This window comes from Passer montanus, unplaced genomic scaffold (genome assembly GCF_014805655.1).
Source record: "Passer montanus isolate IOZ18808 unplaced genomic scaffold, ASM1480565v1 scaffold72, whole genome shotgun sequence".
Taxonomy (NCBI): domain Eukaryota; kingdom Metazoa; phylum Chordata; class Aves; order Passeriformes; family Passeridae; genus Passer; species Passer montanus.
In genome coordinates, this window is record NW_024372370.1 from 805640 (window position 1) to 823853 (window position 18214).

General features: G+C 35.6%; 1 protein-coding gene across 1 annotated transcript in view; it reads right to left on the reverse strand.

The window, feature by feature from the left end:
- The window catches only part of ITGBL1 (integrin subunit beta like 1), a 123470-nt gene that overhangs the window by 63872 nt on the left and 41384 nt on the right, over window positions 1–18214 (reverse strand). Inside the window, exons 3-5 of the mRNA XM_039730453.1 lie at window positions 6229–6375; window positions 3228–3350; window positions 1400–1540 (exon numbers count right to left, since the gene is read on the reverse strand). Of these exons, the coding sequence (XP_039586387.1) occupies window positions 1400–1540; window positions 3228–3350; window positions 6229–6375 (411 nt within the window). The remainder of the gene's footprint in view (window positions 1–1399; window positions 1541–3227; window positions 3351–6228; window positions 6376–18214) is intronic.

The window sequence follows — 18214 nt, forward strand, 5'->3', positions numbered from 1 at the left end:
TGAAGGAGGGTGAGCAGCAAGGTTAGCCTCTATATTTGATTTTTAGAAGGCTCAAGACTGACAAGATGAACTGTACTTATATCACAAGATGTATAAGCACAGAAAACGGGGTAAGTAGGACCAAATGGAGCAGAAATACTTTGCTGGAAAGCAACTTCACAATATCAGAAGACTACACAATTCTTATGAAGATAAAATCACAAATACATGAAAAGCTGAAAACGTGGAAGTATCACACAAATGTATTGGAAGTTGCAGCTACTCAGACTATCAGCTATGCTATTCACACAATTTCTTCTACTGCAATGCCAGTTTAAAGAAATAATCACATATTAAAATTTCAAATTTGATTAAAAGCTTGCTTTGATGAGAAATTCTTTGCCAAGAAATTATTTTCTCCATGCAAAGAAAGCATCTGATATGATGACACTTTGATACCTATTATTTCCAGAACTACATGAAAATTTTATGCTGAAGTCCCGAGACTAAATGAACCTACATGATCTCTGTATTTGAGCCAAACTTTCAATTTCAGAGTAATTACGAGAAGAGAGTTTTCTAAATGCTCTCAGGATGATTGGATGTTCACAGTACTGCAGGTTTTGCCAGTAGAGATGCTTTTAAGAGAGGCATCTCTGTGACTCTTGCTTATGTACTACTATAATTATTCTGGTTTTTTGCCAAAAGAACACCCTATTTTTTTTAACTCCTTGTTCACAGCAGCTACTGAAAAGCAACCTTATTTTGTAGGTTTTTCTTCTTTTTTCCCTCCCCTCTAAATGACAAAATTAGACAGAAGTATAAGGTGAAATTCAAATTCCAAAACTGTGTGCAGATAAAACCTTATGTAGTTAGAGAAGTGTGTGAAGTCTACCTTTCCATCTCTATACATTCCACAGCATTGTTACTGAACACTTCACAGGTGGTTTTGCAGTTGTAGTGGAAATTAAATGCTTTATATTGTTATTTTTCCCATTCCATTGAGAATCCTGTCTTCTTTAGGAGTGAATTGACATACAGTTCTGGGCCCTTATAGCACCAATCTGTTCAAAGTCACAAATCTGGTAATACTTTATTTTGCAAGGAAGATCTTTTACCAAAACAAATATTAACTAAATAACAAATTATCCTGCTCAGTCTTACTACAAAATTAAAGAATGGGAACAAGTTGAGTTTGCTTAATCAAGAAGTGGATGTGGATTTGTGTGAGTTATACCTAAACTTACAGATACCTAAACAGGTAACTACACAGTTGGAAGCATATATCCAGAGCTGAAATAGGTGAGAACAAGTAGAAACTCTCAGCAAACACAGTCCATGTCCTACTGTAGAGAATGCATAGAGTGAAATAAAAGCCAACTATATAAACATGTCTAGAACGTCCATGCAAATGACACACCTCTGTTGCTGCAGATTTTGCCATCTGGAGATGTGCATCTTTTCTTGATCTCCCAGGGGGTGATGTCACACTGGAATTCACATTTATCTCCATGCCAACCAGCCTCACAGTAACAGTTTCCACAGTAACACTTTCCATGGCCTTAAGCCAAAACAAATTTTGTACAGTGAGAAGGAGGCAAGTTTTTAAAAGGCATTAACAATTTAACTGTTTTGATCTTTTCTTTCAAAAACTTTTACTGCTAGATAGAATAGAAACAATTTATAATCCATATATGAATACATTAAATCAGACAAAAGATATCTGAACTACACTTTTCCCCTCTATTTTAGGACTGGTTTTCCTTTAATCATAGATTAAATCTAATCAATAAACAGTAACTGACAACATCATTTTTACATTTTTAAACTTTCTTTTTTAGTTTATGGGTAAATTTTGAAGACTAATCGTTAAAATTTAAGCACAGCTTTACACATCAAGGTAGGACACATACTTGGCATGTCTAAGAACGCATTGTGTGTTCTTGACACCTCAGCTAGTTGCAGTAAAGACATCTTGATTCATTACATGCCAACTATGTTGTACATGGCTTCCCTTCTTCTTCCCCTCTGTCAAGAAGATTTTTGAACACAGCTAAACCAGTTTATTAAGGAGAATTCTTTTTGAAATTCATTTTTCATATGTTCATTTAACAAAACATACATATCCCCAAAAAAGATGGCTGCATTATTCAAGTCTGGGTGAAACCAACTCCAGAATATTTTTATCTGCTAAGGTACATGTACCCTGTGCTTCACAGCACAAAGCTTTTAAATTAAGTTGCTGCAATTCTTAGAGCTGCTGAATCTGGACTTCAGAGGACCATTGCATATTCTCATTTAAAATCCCTACTTAATCCCAGGATTTAAAATAAAAAGTTATTTTTGCCTTCAAAGGCACTTAAATTGAATTTATTTTGCTGTCTGTGTAAGGAAAAGACAAAGAATGAGATTTTACACAAGTACTCTCTTTCTTCAGACACACACAGGGGAAGCACTACCACCAGCTATGAATAGTCTAGGAGCAGACTGGAGCACTCTTGTGGGCATATGGACACAATCTCCACGTGTGTAGCGTGAACAGTGTTTGTAGCACCTTCCAGCTCAAGGACAAGCCTCCTTCTCAACATAGACCACAGCATTTATAATGCCATAAATTGTGTGTTTTGCATAATATTTGACTGCCAGGTTCCTGCCTTATAATGACATGAAAGAATAGTTTAAATTTTGGTTGCTTTTCTATCTATCAGCAGAGTTCATTCCATCTTATTTTCTTGTCTTTCCTATCACAGATGAAATTCATTATTCATTTTTTTCTCTTCTTATCTTCCTGCTTCTGAGTTATCATCCTACATTTATTCTTGATATTTTTAATTTTTGCTTTCATGAAAAAATTCCTAATAATCTATTTTCTGCTTTGGTTTTTTTTCAAATATTGTCCATTCTGCTCTCTCTTTTCTGTGCCATGAAGTATTCACATTCCTCATATATTCTACTGAAAACAGACACACTAAGCTATGAATTACCTAAGTGAATTATCTTGTACAATTCTCTTTGCAGTTCTTCCAAAAAGAGGAGAATGTCACAGGATTTATTAATTCTTTAACCTTATGCTTAGCTCAGTTTTGCATCTGAAATTTGCATGTACAATTTGCCGTGTGAAGTCTTGCAAATAGAGTTACTTTTATTTTAAGAAATACATTCAATAAAGATATTTTGTAAAACCATGTAATTAAATAATAGCCTGTATTAATCTTCTTCACTTTTCTTGTGCTCATTAAGATACATACCTGTACAAATCTCTCCTGTTTCATCATCAATGCATTCTCTGTCATCACATTCACAAAATTTGCCATATACCAGTCCATTTTCTTCTGAGTCAGCACACTGACACCTGCCACAATGACATGTGCCTGTAAACATTTTAAGAGACATTACCCAATGACTGCAGATAATAGAAAGAGTTTCATTAGTGCATCAGAGATGGTACATCTTTTATTTCTGAGAAGGCTGAAATCTAAAGACCATTCACACAAATAAAGACAGACACGGAAATTATCCATATCAACAAAAAGCCTAATCTTAGCTGTATCGAGACAGAGCATTCAAGAGCTTTGGAAGTGTAAAGCTGGTTTTATTTTTGGGTTGTTTTTTTTTTTTCCACAGCATTAAAAAAAAAAACTAAAAAAAAAACTAAAAAAAAACAAACAAAAAAAAACCCAACCAATCAAAAAAACAAAAAGTAAATAAGCAACTACCAAAAAACCACACAAGCAATGAAAACCCAGAGCACTCAGGCAATGCGGCAAAAGATGCAAATGGATTTGTAAAGAGGTCTCTCCTCTATGATTGCTCATCATGTCACACATTTGCTCCTTGCTGTTTTGAGGAGAGTTGCCCCTCAGCTCACTGGCTGCCTCCCTCCATGACCTGCCCTTCTGAATAGGAAGAAATTCTTTAATTGCTCCCTGGGAAAGGAGAATCCCCTCTTTTCCCTCAGAGAGTCTTTCTGACCTAAGATCATACAAAACTGTATGAATGAGTTCCACAGTCAAAAAAAATCACAAATAAATTAAAATGACATTAGAAACAAACGTATTACTATGTCACTCATATAGAAAACCCCTTGTCCCTACCTTTATTAAAATTCAAAGGCTGGGAACTTTGTGTAATATCACATTACTGTGGCCTTGTGGTCAGTGGTCTCAAACAAGTTGTTTCAAGTCAATGGCATCACTATGCCAGCAAGTACAGATGGTTTTTTTCAATTCACAACATTCATACTCCTCACATGGCATCCATATTTATTTTTGAAAACACAGTTATTGGCATCAGAGAAATTCTCCAAAATAGAAATTTTATGCTGATATTACACAAGATTGCAGAAACCAGTTGATGTTTTTACTCTTACAAATTTTACCCTTACAAGCATAGCATGACTTTTAATAAACATCATGTTAATCCAAAGAACAGAAGTATTGGGCTCTGTGACTGACATAGCCATTCTAAAATAGTAAATTGTAAAAATGTATGCAAGAGCTAATATAGTAATGCAATAATAATAATACTACAAGTGATAATACAACATAAGTAACCTAAAGAATTAGAGTCACTTGCTACAATTATTTGGTAAACAAATACAAATGCAATTTTTGAGAAAACTGTCATGATTACAAATAATTCCTGAACAGGAAAGAAGATAAAACAGAAAATTGGTTCCTATACTGGTCAGATATTCTGTATAGGTCAGAGAGACGGTGTCATAAAAATGTTCATTCCTTCCATTGGCGAAAGAGAAAATTGCTCACATAGAGAACCTCAGTTTAGGTAGGATGCTATAGTTATTCTGACAAATTATTAGGGACAAAGTCAGAAAAATTAAATTTTAGGTGGATCTTGATTGGTTATTGAAAAAAATCACAATAAATTATTATCTGTGTTTGCAACAGCTCATGTCATCCCTTCCCATCTTTTACTGGCAATTACAAAACAGATCCCAGACCTCAATGACCGTGTTAGTAGCAGATCAAAAGGCAATCCCACTAAGACAAAGTACAGCAGATCACAGTTAGCCAAACTCCCTAGTCAGTCTCATTGGAATTCCTGTCCTGTTTAATATCAGCAAAAGCAAAACCATTTATTCTTCTCATGATGCCACAAACACTTCCCCCTTAGCTACTTGGAGTGGCTGTTAAGTTATGTCCACTTTCCTGTGAAGAGTAGGGCCATTTCTAACCAAGAAAAGAATGAAGTTGTTTTTTAAAAACTTTGAGTAAGTACAATGAGCTATACTTATTCTTGAAAGTCAGTTTTTCATTTAGCTATCTCTCATGTCTCTCTCGATAGCAAGTTTCATACATCCATTGTTATAAATTAAGTGTATAATTTACTCAGTATGCTGCATGCTAATAGTTTTATGTTAAACTGTTTTCTTACCCTGTACTACCTGCTCTAACAAGGTCCACAAATCCTTGGGATTCTTTGCTTATGTCAGCAACTAACTTGTGAGAAATTTACCATATGAAAATGTGTGGATTCCAACAGAAATGAAATACCAGTATTAGTGAGCAGAAGTGGCATTCTTGAAACATTTTTCGACTTGGAGGTCAATGTAATGGAAAAACCAGAAGGCAACTTCTGGTCTCAAAACTTAATTGGTAGAAAATGCCCTTTAAAATGGTACCATTCTTCAATGAAGGTGACCTTCTAAAAGGCCATTTGGTTTATCTCTGATTTTTTTATTTTTTTCAAGGAGAAGACCTATTTAAGTTAGGATGGTTATAAAACTAAGCAATTAAAGAGAGTGTTACCAAATCAGAACAGTAAAGATGGAAATGCACCTTTAAATTATTCAACACATCTTCTACAACTGATTTTAATAATCAAAGTACAATTAAAAAGTGTCTCAAAAAGTTGCAAAGCTTATAAATGTCCAGGAAAAATATTTGCAAATGCCATTTCTGCATTCTGTACACAAACACTTGATAGAAATTACATCACTTCCTGTTTTAATGCCATTACAACATTCTGATGAGTAAAATAAATGACACAGTGGCACTTTCCTCAACTCACAACAGCTGTGCATAAATCAGAGTACTTAAGTAGGTGTTCCTAATCAGGGTACATTATATGCACAGAAATAAGCCTATAGGAAAATTAAAATTTTAGTATACCTACAATTACTCTGGGTCTCTTGAAACATACAAAATCACTAGTTAAAAATGACAGTAATTCTCAAGACTACACTGGGAGAGCACTAAGGTATCTCAAAAGCAACAAAAGACATCTTACCTGCACCAGAACAGATGATATCCTGAGAATTCTTGCACATTTCATTGCTTTTCTTCCGTGTAAGATTGCAAGTAGTTGGATACTGACAAGCTTCACCGTACCAGCCTTCATCACATTTGCACTTCCCACAGTCACACTTTCCATGGCCTAGCAAAGGAAGGAAAGAGTGTGTCAAGACCCTTCTTTTCTCATTCAGAAAGTGGTATTTTCCTATCCAGCTTTTAAAATAGATTCCATCAATTCCATTTTTAAAATGAACATGACTAACAGAATAACTTAACAGAGTTCATATGCAATTAAAAATAGCAGGGAGACAGCGAGCACATGGCTCCACCAAGAGCAAGGCCTGCTCAACTGACTTGTGCCATTTTATGATGGAGTGACTACATCAGTGGACAAAGGAAGAGCTACAGATGTCATTTATCTGAATTTATGTAAAGCATTTGACACAGTTGCCCACAACATCCTTCTCTAAACTGGAGAGAGATGGATTTGATGGGTGGACTGTTAGGTGCACAAGGACTTGATTGGGTGGCCACATTGAGGGGCCTGGAGGACACCAGTGACAGGAGGAGTCCCTCGGGGATCTGTACTGCAATGTCATTTATTATCTTCTTAATGACACAGACAAAGGGATCAAGTGCACCATCAGCAAATTTGGAGATGCCACCAAGCTGAGTGGTGCAGCAGACACACCTGAAGGATGTAGTGCCCTCCAGAGGGACATGGACAGGCTCGAGAAGAAGGTCCCTTGGAATCTCATGTGGATTAACAAGACCTGCAGCAAGGTGCTGCACCTGGGCTGGGGCAACCCCCAGTATCAGCATAGGCTGGGGGATGAACAGAGCGAGAGCAGCCCTGCCCAGAAGGACGTGGGGGCACTGGTGGGTGAGAGGCTGGACAATTTTCACTATTTACATTGCATACTAATAATTTTTCTCACTAACTTCCAGCAGCAAATTTTTAGTACTTCATTCTTTAGTATTCCTATACTATATTTTAGGTAGTAAATATGAAAACAATTGCATCTCTTTTAAAATAGAGAATTAAATTTTAAAATAAATATCTTTTGAATATGTATCTGATTTACAGAATATTCCTTTCCTATCACTGCATCCTAAAACCGGAATCTAATTAGAGTCCATTTTAAATGCATGGGTTCCTGTGGTTAGAGTCAACTGCCTGAAAAATACAAGCCCAGTCTGCTGCCAGTAAGAAGGAGTTTAAATAACTATTGTAAATGACAATTTTAGTTAGAAAAGATTGTCTCTTTTGTTGCTCAAGAAAACCTTGCTTGCCTTCCAATATGGTCCTAAGACAAGATACAGTTCAATAGCTGCAAAAAACATAAACCAAAAACATAAGAGAACATGCTAATTCTCGTTTTAAAACACGAGTTGCCACCTTGAGTTAAAATAACTATTGTAAATGACAATTTAACTAGAAAAGATTGTCTCTTTTGTTGCTCAAGAAAACCTTGCTTGCCTTCCAATATGGTCCTAAGACAAAATACAATTCAATAGCTGCAAACAGCATAAACGAAAAATATAAGAGAACATGCTAATTCTCGTTTTAAAACACGAGTTACCACCTTAAAAATTGCTGAATAATTCTCCATTGGTAAAGTACAAGGAAAAAAGTATATAAAATACAGAATAAAAACCTACTCTAGTGACTACTCTGCTTCACTGACAGACAACAGCATAAACCCATTCCAGAAAGTGGTGGTCAATCCTAGGTAGCTTACAAAAAAAGTAAAGAAAAAACCAACCATTTTCCTTCCTTTGAAGGATTGCTTGTCACTATGACTTTGCAATCTCTATGTTAGACACTCTTGTGATTTACCACTTTGATGTCTGCTGGTGAAGAAAAGATATTCTAATAAAAGTAGGGCTAATTTTCCCATTCCCATGTCTAAATGACAGAGTAAGGCAGAAAACACTCCGTAGCAATTATTACCATGGTCCAGCAGCACTAACCTATCTCAGTTAGAGATGTACTAATCTAACACATGATGCATGAAGGAGATAAGTAATTTCACTTAAAATGCAACACAGTCTGTTGAAAGAAAATTATTGAAATATTTTCATGAAAGAGGTTATACAGAGGAGTTACTTAACAAGAAAATACCAAAACCCCCCAAATTAATAAAACTTTGAGAAGTAATGGAAGATCATTTGCATGCAACTGAAAGAAACTCTCAGAAAGCTAACTAATATGAATTTGCAAGATTGCACACATGATTTTCACCTTCACCATCCCTTAAAATATATTAATTTTTCCATTTGGATTTTTTTTTAATTTTAAACAATGGCAATATTTTATCTAAAAATTTGGGAGAAAGGTCTATATTGAAGTGTAGAAGGCCACAACTGCCTGCAATAACTTGCATACCTCACAGCTTCTTCACTGTCACTCGGATGATGCAATTGATCTGCAAATCAGTTTGACATAGGAATTCCCTTCTTGCTTATTTCCCACACCCACATGTAACAATATTATTTCCTTCCTCATGACAAAAATAACGATATGATGAAACATAAACCAAGTATGTGATAAATTGTAAGAAAATTAGAGAAAGCACAGAAGTTCACTATTTGGTAAGATAAAAAAACCTTTTCTTTTAGAAAGGTTTTTGTAGGATCCCATTTGTTGTGTATAAATTTCTGCATTATTTAGAAAGCAAATAATGTTATGAAATAGTAAATAAGGAGTAACTATCACTATGAAAGCTATGAGGTGAGATTGCAACTTCCCATAAAATAAATTTTAGCAATAAAGGGTAGACCCAGGTATGAACTTCATTAAAAATCATCATCAACAAAACATCAACCAAAAAAAAAAATCCAACCAGAAACACCCAAAAAAACAACCAAAAACAAACACAGAAAACAAGGAAATAAGGAAGACTCAAGAAAATGCAGTAATTCCTTTAAGGAAAAGACTGTCTGAGGACTGTGAAAAATGTGCAGCTTCACACATTGGGAGAAACATTTTATAACAAAGGGCTCAATTTCTAACTAGATGAGCAGTCATCTCAGAGAGTATATCTGGACTGTGCAGAAAGCTTTTACGGTGGAATCTAAAATTAATATGCTAGGAAAACTGTCAGATGTCAGAAAATATATGAAGAAAGTGAGAACAGAAAATGTTAGGCAGGGTCAGATCTTGCAAAATTTCAAGTACTGAAATGTACTTTCATCATCCAAATAAAAAGAAAACAGGAAAAAGAGTGGCTTCACCAAGCAGTAAAACCCAGTAAAGATTAAAGAAAATTTTCAGGCAGTCCAAAACAAAACTAATATGGGGATGTTGACTACCAGTAGCAAACACAGTGTGACTAATGACATGGTCTCTGGAAATGAAAATTACTCATCTAAGATAAGAAGAAAATAAAGACATAAAACTATTTTAAAGGAAGTGTTGGGACCAAGAGGGCAAGACCCCATAACCTCCATTTGAGAGTACTTAAAATACTTGTACATGAAAGGGCAGTTCAGCAACAAAGACTATTAATGAATCAGGCTGGCAATCAAGTGTCTGAAAAATAAAACATAGCTTTTATTTCTTTTAAGCAAAAGGAGTGTACATGATCCAGACAACATTAAAAAAAATGCCTGTTATCTCATGAGGTGTGGCAGGATTTGAAATAAATTATGAAGTATTGCATAGATACAGACACTGAAGTAATGAAAATGGAAAACAATGAATAACAGCTTTACCCCAAAGTAGACTATCATTATGCCAAAATAACCTGGCATATCTTTTTTGAGATAATGAATATTGTAAGAAGAGGAACATAGAAAATCCATATGATGGGATCATATGTGTTGGACACAATGCTGCCCATGACAGGAAAAAATATTCTGGACAAAATGCTCTAGAAATGTCAAAGAATCACAACATAGTTTAAAGGAAGGAAACAACATTAGGACAAAAAGGCACATTACTGGAATAGATGTCTGGCCATTTTCAAATGATGGTTTTGGAACTCTGTGTGTTTTACTGATACTGATAAAGAAATTCAGATAATACAAACAACATTTGGCAATAACAAACCTGTAAATCCTCTCTAGAGAGGTGATGATGAAAGATCATACAAAAATAGCTGGACTGACAACCTGAGGGACTGAAGTAGTAAAAGTGGACTGAAACTGGAAATACAAGCACAGGATTACACACTAGGGGCAAGGAAATGATGTCACAGGCTAATACCTCCCCACATGGAAACAGCAAGAAGAATGTGACTGCATATTGACATCAGCTCTGGAAACATGGTGTAACTAAGCCTTTAGCAGACAAGTGTCTGAGATGTACCATTGAGGATATACCACTAGGGACAGGAAGCAGTAACAAATCTGCATTTGAAATTATACACACAATGTATGGGATACGGTCCTGAGCTCAGTTTATCCTTGAAAACTGCCATTAGGTCTCTAAACCTTGGAAGACCAAGTCAAGTTATCCAGGGAAAACATTTGCAGAATTTTAGCCACTTGCAAAGTTTCAATTGGTTGGGAATTAAAACATCTGAGCAGAAAGATGGTAATTTAAACCACAAACATTTGGCTCTGATCACATACTTTTCTGATTAGACACTTGACCTCAAGCTAAGTGCCTTCTAAAAGTATTTTTCTACTATATATTTGCATGCCTACAGGTCCAAGAGCAAAGATACAAAGGTAAAATCTCCGATAAAAAGTTCTGAATCCACATCTGTATTGCACATATTCAGGGCATCGATTTGGAAGCCTGCTTTTGCTGAGCTTTGTGTGTAATCCATCATGAGAGACAGGCACTTCTGCAGAGTGACTCAGGTCCTGTGTGGGCTGAACAGACCTCAGAGGTTGTCTGTCTTTTTTCACTAAACTGCTGGGAAGCTGGGACTTTGGAGTTTGATGCATCATTAGATACCTTTGTATGCAAACACAGATAATTCATTTATGTTCTTTTGCTTCACTTATCCATACAATATTCAATGTCAAGGTTTAAATATTCTGACATATTTTGAATAAAAAAGGAGCATGATGTCAGCTTAGTTACAGGCTGATCCGCACTGCCTTATAAAAACAATTCTATTAAATAATTATTGGATGGCCCAGAAACTAAGTTTGAATATTATTTTAATTTTTATGTGGTTTCAGAAACTGCAGTATTGATCAGTGCTATTGGGGTTTTTTGTGCATCTTACTGGAAAATATTTTCTCCATGTTTGTACCAGTTTTCTTTAATTTTTTTTTATTACATACTAGTGTTCACTGTGACTGAATTTTGCTACATCCTTGTGCTTAAACTTTCCATAGGCAATGAAATCAGTCAAAACAAACTACTTGGTTTGTCACCTCCCATGCTCTTGCTAAGTGCATGTGTGAATGTATGCATGTTTATCTGCCATGACGATCTTTTCTACAGAAAAGTGACAGGGCACAAAAATGTAGACTCCTTAACAGAAATAAAAAATAAGAAAAGACTGGTCTTGATGTTAAGACCTTAAATTGGAAAAAAAAAAGGAGACTAAGTTTAACACCTGTACCTTTCATTTTCTGGATAACCTCTGTAGCACAAAAACAGTACCAGGAGTCCAAGTGATGACTTTATAAAGTAAATATTGATAATTGACTTAGTTAGAGAAATTATGGTAAGGACAAACATCTTGGTACTTCAGAGCTTTCAGATGTTATGTATGACTAGAGGTAGGTAGTTTAAAAACAAACAAACAGCCCAATGAGGCAACATGCTACCTTTGAAATTACAGTCACCACCTTTCTCAGCAAGATGAACAGAACCTTCCCTGTCTAGAAGGAACTGTGAAACTATGGTCATGTGATTATTAAACTGCCAAAGCTTTTAAATAAATTCTTGGCTCATTGAGTAAACACAACTGGAAATACTGCCTTTGGAATAATACCTATTTATGTGGTTGTGCCACATTAGTTATAGCAAAGTAACCCTCACATCAAAAGATGTGTCTTACTTGAGCATGAAGATCCAGGCTGTTTGGTCAGACACTAAAATACACCCAGATGTCCTTGCTGCCACATGTTTTTGATAGCTAAAGCCCAATTATTCTATGTAAGAACACAATTGAGGGCAGTTCTCATTTTAAAATTGTAATGGAATCAATTTTCTACAGGCAGGTGAAATGCTTATGCTAAGATAAGGATTTCTCTCTCAAGCATGAAGTTAGTCATCAGAAGAAAATCAGCAGCTGGAATGATAAATGAAATGGGCACATTACTATGCATTTTTAGCAACCCCTGAATGATTTCTGAAGTGCTTTTTAAATCTGAAAAAAACAATTCATTAAGTGGGTGAAAAAATATGAATATTTTTTTGTTATGGATTCCAAATTCCAATTGGGATATTGGATAGGAAGGATAATTGAATTGTAAGAGTTGAAAATTGTGGAAAAAAAATTAAAACATTGTTCTGCACTTTCAACCTAGACCAGCATAATGAGGATGTTTTTAATATCTCTTTCCAAATGGAAAACTTTCTTTCCAGTAGTTAGTGAAATAGATTGTGCTACTTTACACCAATAAAAAGCTAGTGAAAACATTTCAGATTACACTAAGATAGGATTTGCAAAATGGACTATTCTATTTAACGGCATTTGAGATTCTCAGTAACTGTGACTTGAACTCAGATGAATCATTTCTCTGAATCTCCCTTTTCAGAATTGTTAGAGTTGCAGTTTTAAGGGGAGAAAAATAAGAAGAAGTTGGTATTATTACTTTTTTAATCCGTCTCAGTATGTTTAATTAATCTCTTTTTAGGGTTGGGGTCTTCGTTGTCTATGTTGCATTGCCTCCAACAAAAGCCAGGTCTTCTTGTACTTTGCAGTATGCTCTAGGGATTCTGCCCCTTCTGAAAGGAGGTTCAGCAACACTGGGGTTTTCACAGGAATACTGCCTCCTCCTTCACATCACAACCACTCATCACTCTGCCTGTGCTGACAGGATGAGGTTAAACTATGGATTGACCAAGGCCACTGGTTGGAATTTAGAAACAATGCTCAAAAATCCAGGGGGAAATTTCAAAGGGAAAGCAGCCTGATGATAATAGAATATTTCAAGCCAATTTTGTCACTAAAGCTTCTTTATCAACAAGCCACAGTCCTGACAAGAATTTCATCAGAGATTTTAAAAGCAATGCAGTAGGCCCAGAGACCTTTAAGGATGAAAAGAAATTTAGCCTTATCTATCTCTCAAAAGGCTATTAAAAATGAAAAGAAAACCCACTACATTGGAACTTAGATGCTCTCACATTAAACCAATTTATCCACATTTATTTAGGGCGTCCAGACCTCGGAGTAGCCCAGAGTAAGAGACAAAACTACTGAGCACTGGGCTGTGGGGAGCCTGAGACTGTCACTGACAAGGGCACACAGAGTCTGTAGCAGTTTGCCTCTCAGTGTTCGGGAGTGATTGGATTCCCCACACACATTTAAGTTTATCTGAAATGGATTTTCAGAGTTAAAATTGAAAACTGATGACAAACCATCTCAATCTAGTTATTAGCAGAAGCACTTTGACAAGGAAAACATCATAAATGCTGTTAAATCATAACTCCAACAGAAGTATGGATTAAACCTAAACAAATGACTGTAGGTACTTCCTATGGAAAAGAAAACAAAAATTCCTCTTGCACTTGTGCCATGTTGCAGGGATTGCTTAGAAGTCTTAGTAAACAAATACCAGATAGTGTTCTAAAATGAAAAAATCAATCAGAACATACATTAAAATATAGAAAAATTACCTGAGATAGGTATGAGGGCATGACTGCTGACAGTGTGTAATTTTCAGGTTATAAATCACCTATTTCTATTGTACATATTCTAAAGTATTTACAGCAATAACATCTTTGTTTCATGTTGACTTGTGTCAAAGTGAATTCAGAAGTTTATAAATCTTCTAATCATCTCTGAATACAAGCTGTGCAAATAAGCTGATTTAAAAGTACTATTGCTAGATTCGGGGATAAAAATTACTAGCATTTGCAGAAGAGTATTTTAAGAAAACACTTAAAATTTAAATCAACTTCATATAGAATATGTATTAGATTAATACATTAATTAGAATCCATGGATCAGATCAAACAATACCTTAAAATCAGTATCTTTAGAAACTGAAGTAGATTAGAAATTCAACTGGAATTTAAAAAAAAAAACATTAATAGAAAATTGCCACCCCCTGGAAAGTATGAATACTCTCCACTACTGAGACTATAGTTATCTTTCTCTGCCCAAAGAGGTCATCATGACTGATTTTATTTAGTCTTGGAACTTAAAACTATATTTACCGACAATTGCAATTTCACTGACAAGATTAGAAACTAAATTAAAGTAATGCTTATAAAAGATTTTTATTGTATATATTGGTCATAGTACTGTTTTTATTTTTATATATGCTACTCTAATCCTATATTTCAGAGCAACAGTTTCTGAAAGAGGCAAGGAAGGATTTTCACCTTTTACATGGTCTTCTATATTTCAGAGCAACAGTGTCTGAAATTAGGCAAGGAAGGATTTTCACCTTTTACATGGTCTATTATTCCATATAAATATCTGTCTCAGCAAGAAACAGATATAGGTGATATTGTCTCCTGTGCTCTTAAAATTTCTCTGCACACAACTCTTTGTGTCAGGTTATACAACTGTGTAGCCCTTTCTATGTCTCCATCCTGCTTCTGCTTAAATGCCTACCAAGGTATTAGCAACAAATGTTTTCAGCAAATAAATGCAAAGAAAGCATAATGTGTAATAAGTCTTTTAAATATCAAAAAGTTCCAGATGACATAAAAAAAAATTGGAAGTTAATTTCATGGAAAATTCTAAAATAATTTTTTCACCATTGTTAAAAAAAAAAAAGAAAAAGAAAAAGTGAGCAAGAGATAAAAATGTTCCAAACACTTCTACTCCAATTGTTTCCAGTTGCAACACATGGCAAGGGTAATACATATTTTTAGCACTCTTAGGTATTGGTGCTAAAAGTGCTCAGTGCTCTGAGACCAAATTGTCTTTCACATAGCTTGAGGCTTTTACTTGAAGCGTACACAAACCCCACAGTAGTATTTGTAAAAAAAAACACCTATGTGTTTTATTACTACACATGTGTACTTAGTATTAAAAAGTTTGTGCCTATCCTACAGGCACATATACATGCCTCAATAATCAAAGACAACGCACATTTTTCCTCTACTTGTAGTAGGAGTATCCAAAATACAAGAAACATAAATTACACTGGTGATCAGTGACATCTCTTTTCCCCACTTGGCTATGGATTCAAATTCTTTGTAAAATGAACAGATTTGGTTTTAATAAAAATCAGTTGGATATTTTGAATGATTAAAATGAAGGAAAGCAACACTCAGCTGAACCAGCTCCAGTTTGTTATCCTGGAGGTGGCACAAGTTGATATCATTTTAAATGTGACTCATGCTGTTTAGACAGATGATATAAATATCTCAGGGAGACAGAGATAAATTAGTTTTATCCATCAAAACAGTCTAGAGTCAGGTCTTCCATTAATAATTCAATTTTTCTGTGAAAGATTTCTTACTTTTTTTAACCAAATGGTTTCTCTTTTTTCTTGAAGATCAAAAATAATCAACTCTTAAGTAAGAAGATCTTTTAATAGGCAGAGTAAGTATTCTTTAGCTTTTTTAGAAGACTTCTTTTCCATATATTACTGTCCCAGTGTAGACTTTTGCACAGATACTGCACATGTCAAACAAAATTATACCTGAGAGATGAACAACTCCTTTCCATAAGATAAGGTTCAGAGAAGTTACCCCTCATGGGATGGGGGAGAGAACTGGAATGGTAGGAGTGAGAAAACTCGTGGGTTGAGGTAAAGACTGTTTAATAGGTAAAGTAAAAGCTGTGCACACAAACAAGGCACAACAAGGAATTAATTCACCACTTCCCACTGGCAGGCAGGTGTTCAGGCATCCTCAGGAAACCTTCAACCTTCTCTGCTTCACGCAGGATCTCCTTTTGTGAAGAGAAATGCCATCATTCTGAACATCCTGCCTTCTTCCCCAAGCTTTATATCCTGAGCATGATGCCATACAGGATATGCCCGTGGTCAGCTGGAATCTGCTGTCCTGGCTGTGTCCCCTCCCAGCTCCTTGTGCATCCCCAGCTTGCTCCCTGGTGGGGTGAGAGGCAGAAAAGCCTTGACTCTGTGGCAAGCACTGCTCAGCAATAGCTGAAACATCCCTGTGTTGTCAACACTGTTTCCAGCACAGATACAAAACACAGTCACATACCAGCTACTGTAAAGAAAATCATCTGCACAAAAGCAAAAATCCAGCACAACACCATTTACTAGGTCTAGGCAGTTTGGTGTGTGCTTCAGGTTGACTAACAAATGTTGTCCCAGATACCTTTCACTGGCTCCTTCCATGATCTGTGGATACACATAACCTTTTAGGCTCTGTAAGTCGAAAAGTGATGAACCAAACCTGACTGAAGGACAATTTCTGGCTCCCTGTGAGATTAAAAATACCACCATCCCCCTATCAAAAACCCATTAATGCTGCATTTTTTTTTTATTTTAAAAAAAGGGCACATAATTTTTTTTAAATCATGCCTCCAAATGCCTGGGTCATTAGTACTGAAGATATACTAAAGATGGTAGGGCTAAAATACACCTTGCTAAATACAAACCAAATGTTACCAGTGTATCAGATCACTGAGGGGGAAAAAATATCAGAAAGTTACTTAGGAGTAAAGCTATGTTATACACATTACACCTTCAAAATGAATGCACAGCTGTTAATGCAGTTTACATAAAGTAGAGGTTGACATCACAAACTTGCTTTAAGGACTGGATGAGCTCAGATTATGTGCATAAAATTTAATTTGCTACATATGAAGTAAGCAGCCACCTGTATGGCTTTGCCTTTTTCTTAAAGTTCTCATGTGAACATCCTTTTGTTTGACAGTCAAAATGACCCATAATGGTTACCTCTGAGAATATCCTATAAGAGGTGTGAAGGCCACCACACCGGTAAACCTCAGCACAGACAGAATCCAGGCAGCCCGACATGCCTTGATTAGGAGTCTTTCTGATGCTGCACAACTTAAGGAGATGTAAAGTTATCAGTTCTATTCCTTTTTGTCCTTCTTCTGTTATCTCCAATTAAAGATACAAATAAAAGCTATTTTAAACACCTTATGGAGTCTGAGAGCCTTTATTACTAGGATTAACAACAAGCTCTAGCCACAGGCCTGTTACAATTCTCTTTAGCATTCTCTAAAAAAATCCCAAACATTCTACCATTTCTGTTTCTCTGCTGGTCAACAAAGTCCACGTTAAACATGCCAGCTACAGAAATATTACATGGAACAAGCCAGCTGGGTAAGACAGCTCCAAAAAGTACAAAAGTGAGTCAAGTACTACTTACAGCATGGCAAACCTAGTGGCCAAAGGATCAAAATTACAAGCCTGGCACAATCCTGAGCTGCACACAAGAGAACCTACACCTAATTAAAGCCAACGCACTGAACAAGGCCTGTTTGATGACCATGTAGCTAACACAGAGTCAGAAAAGAAAAACTTTATGCTGTATATCCTTTGCATTCTGAGCTGGAGAGCAGAAAAGGGGATATGCCCTCACAAAACAACTACAAGCCCCCTGCAATGACTACACTTAAAAGAAATCTATCAGCATCATGGAAGTTATTGTTATTCAGTAATTGTGCTTAAGAAATGACTGACTGGTGATCCAAAGACTTTGATTTTCAAGCCCAGGATCTCCTAGGTGATGCTCCTTCTAATCTGAAATAAATATAATAATTATATTATCTCTTAAAGATAGTAATATTTCTTATCAAAGTTGTACATGCTTGACAAAACAATTTATCCATAATTTCTTGATAAATATAACTAGTTAACTTAAATATATAATTTTATTTAATGGTTTAAAAATAGTGTTTCTACATATGTAAGAAATTAAAGGATTGTACATTCCTCCTATA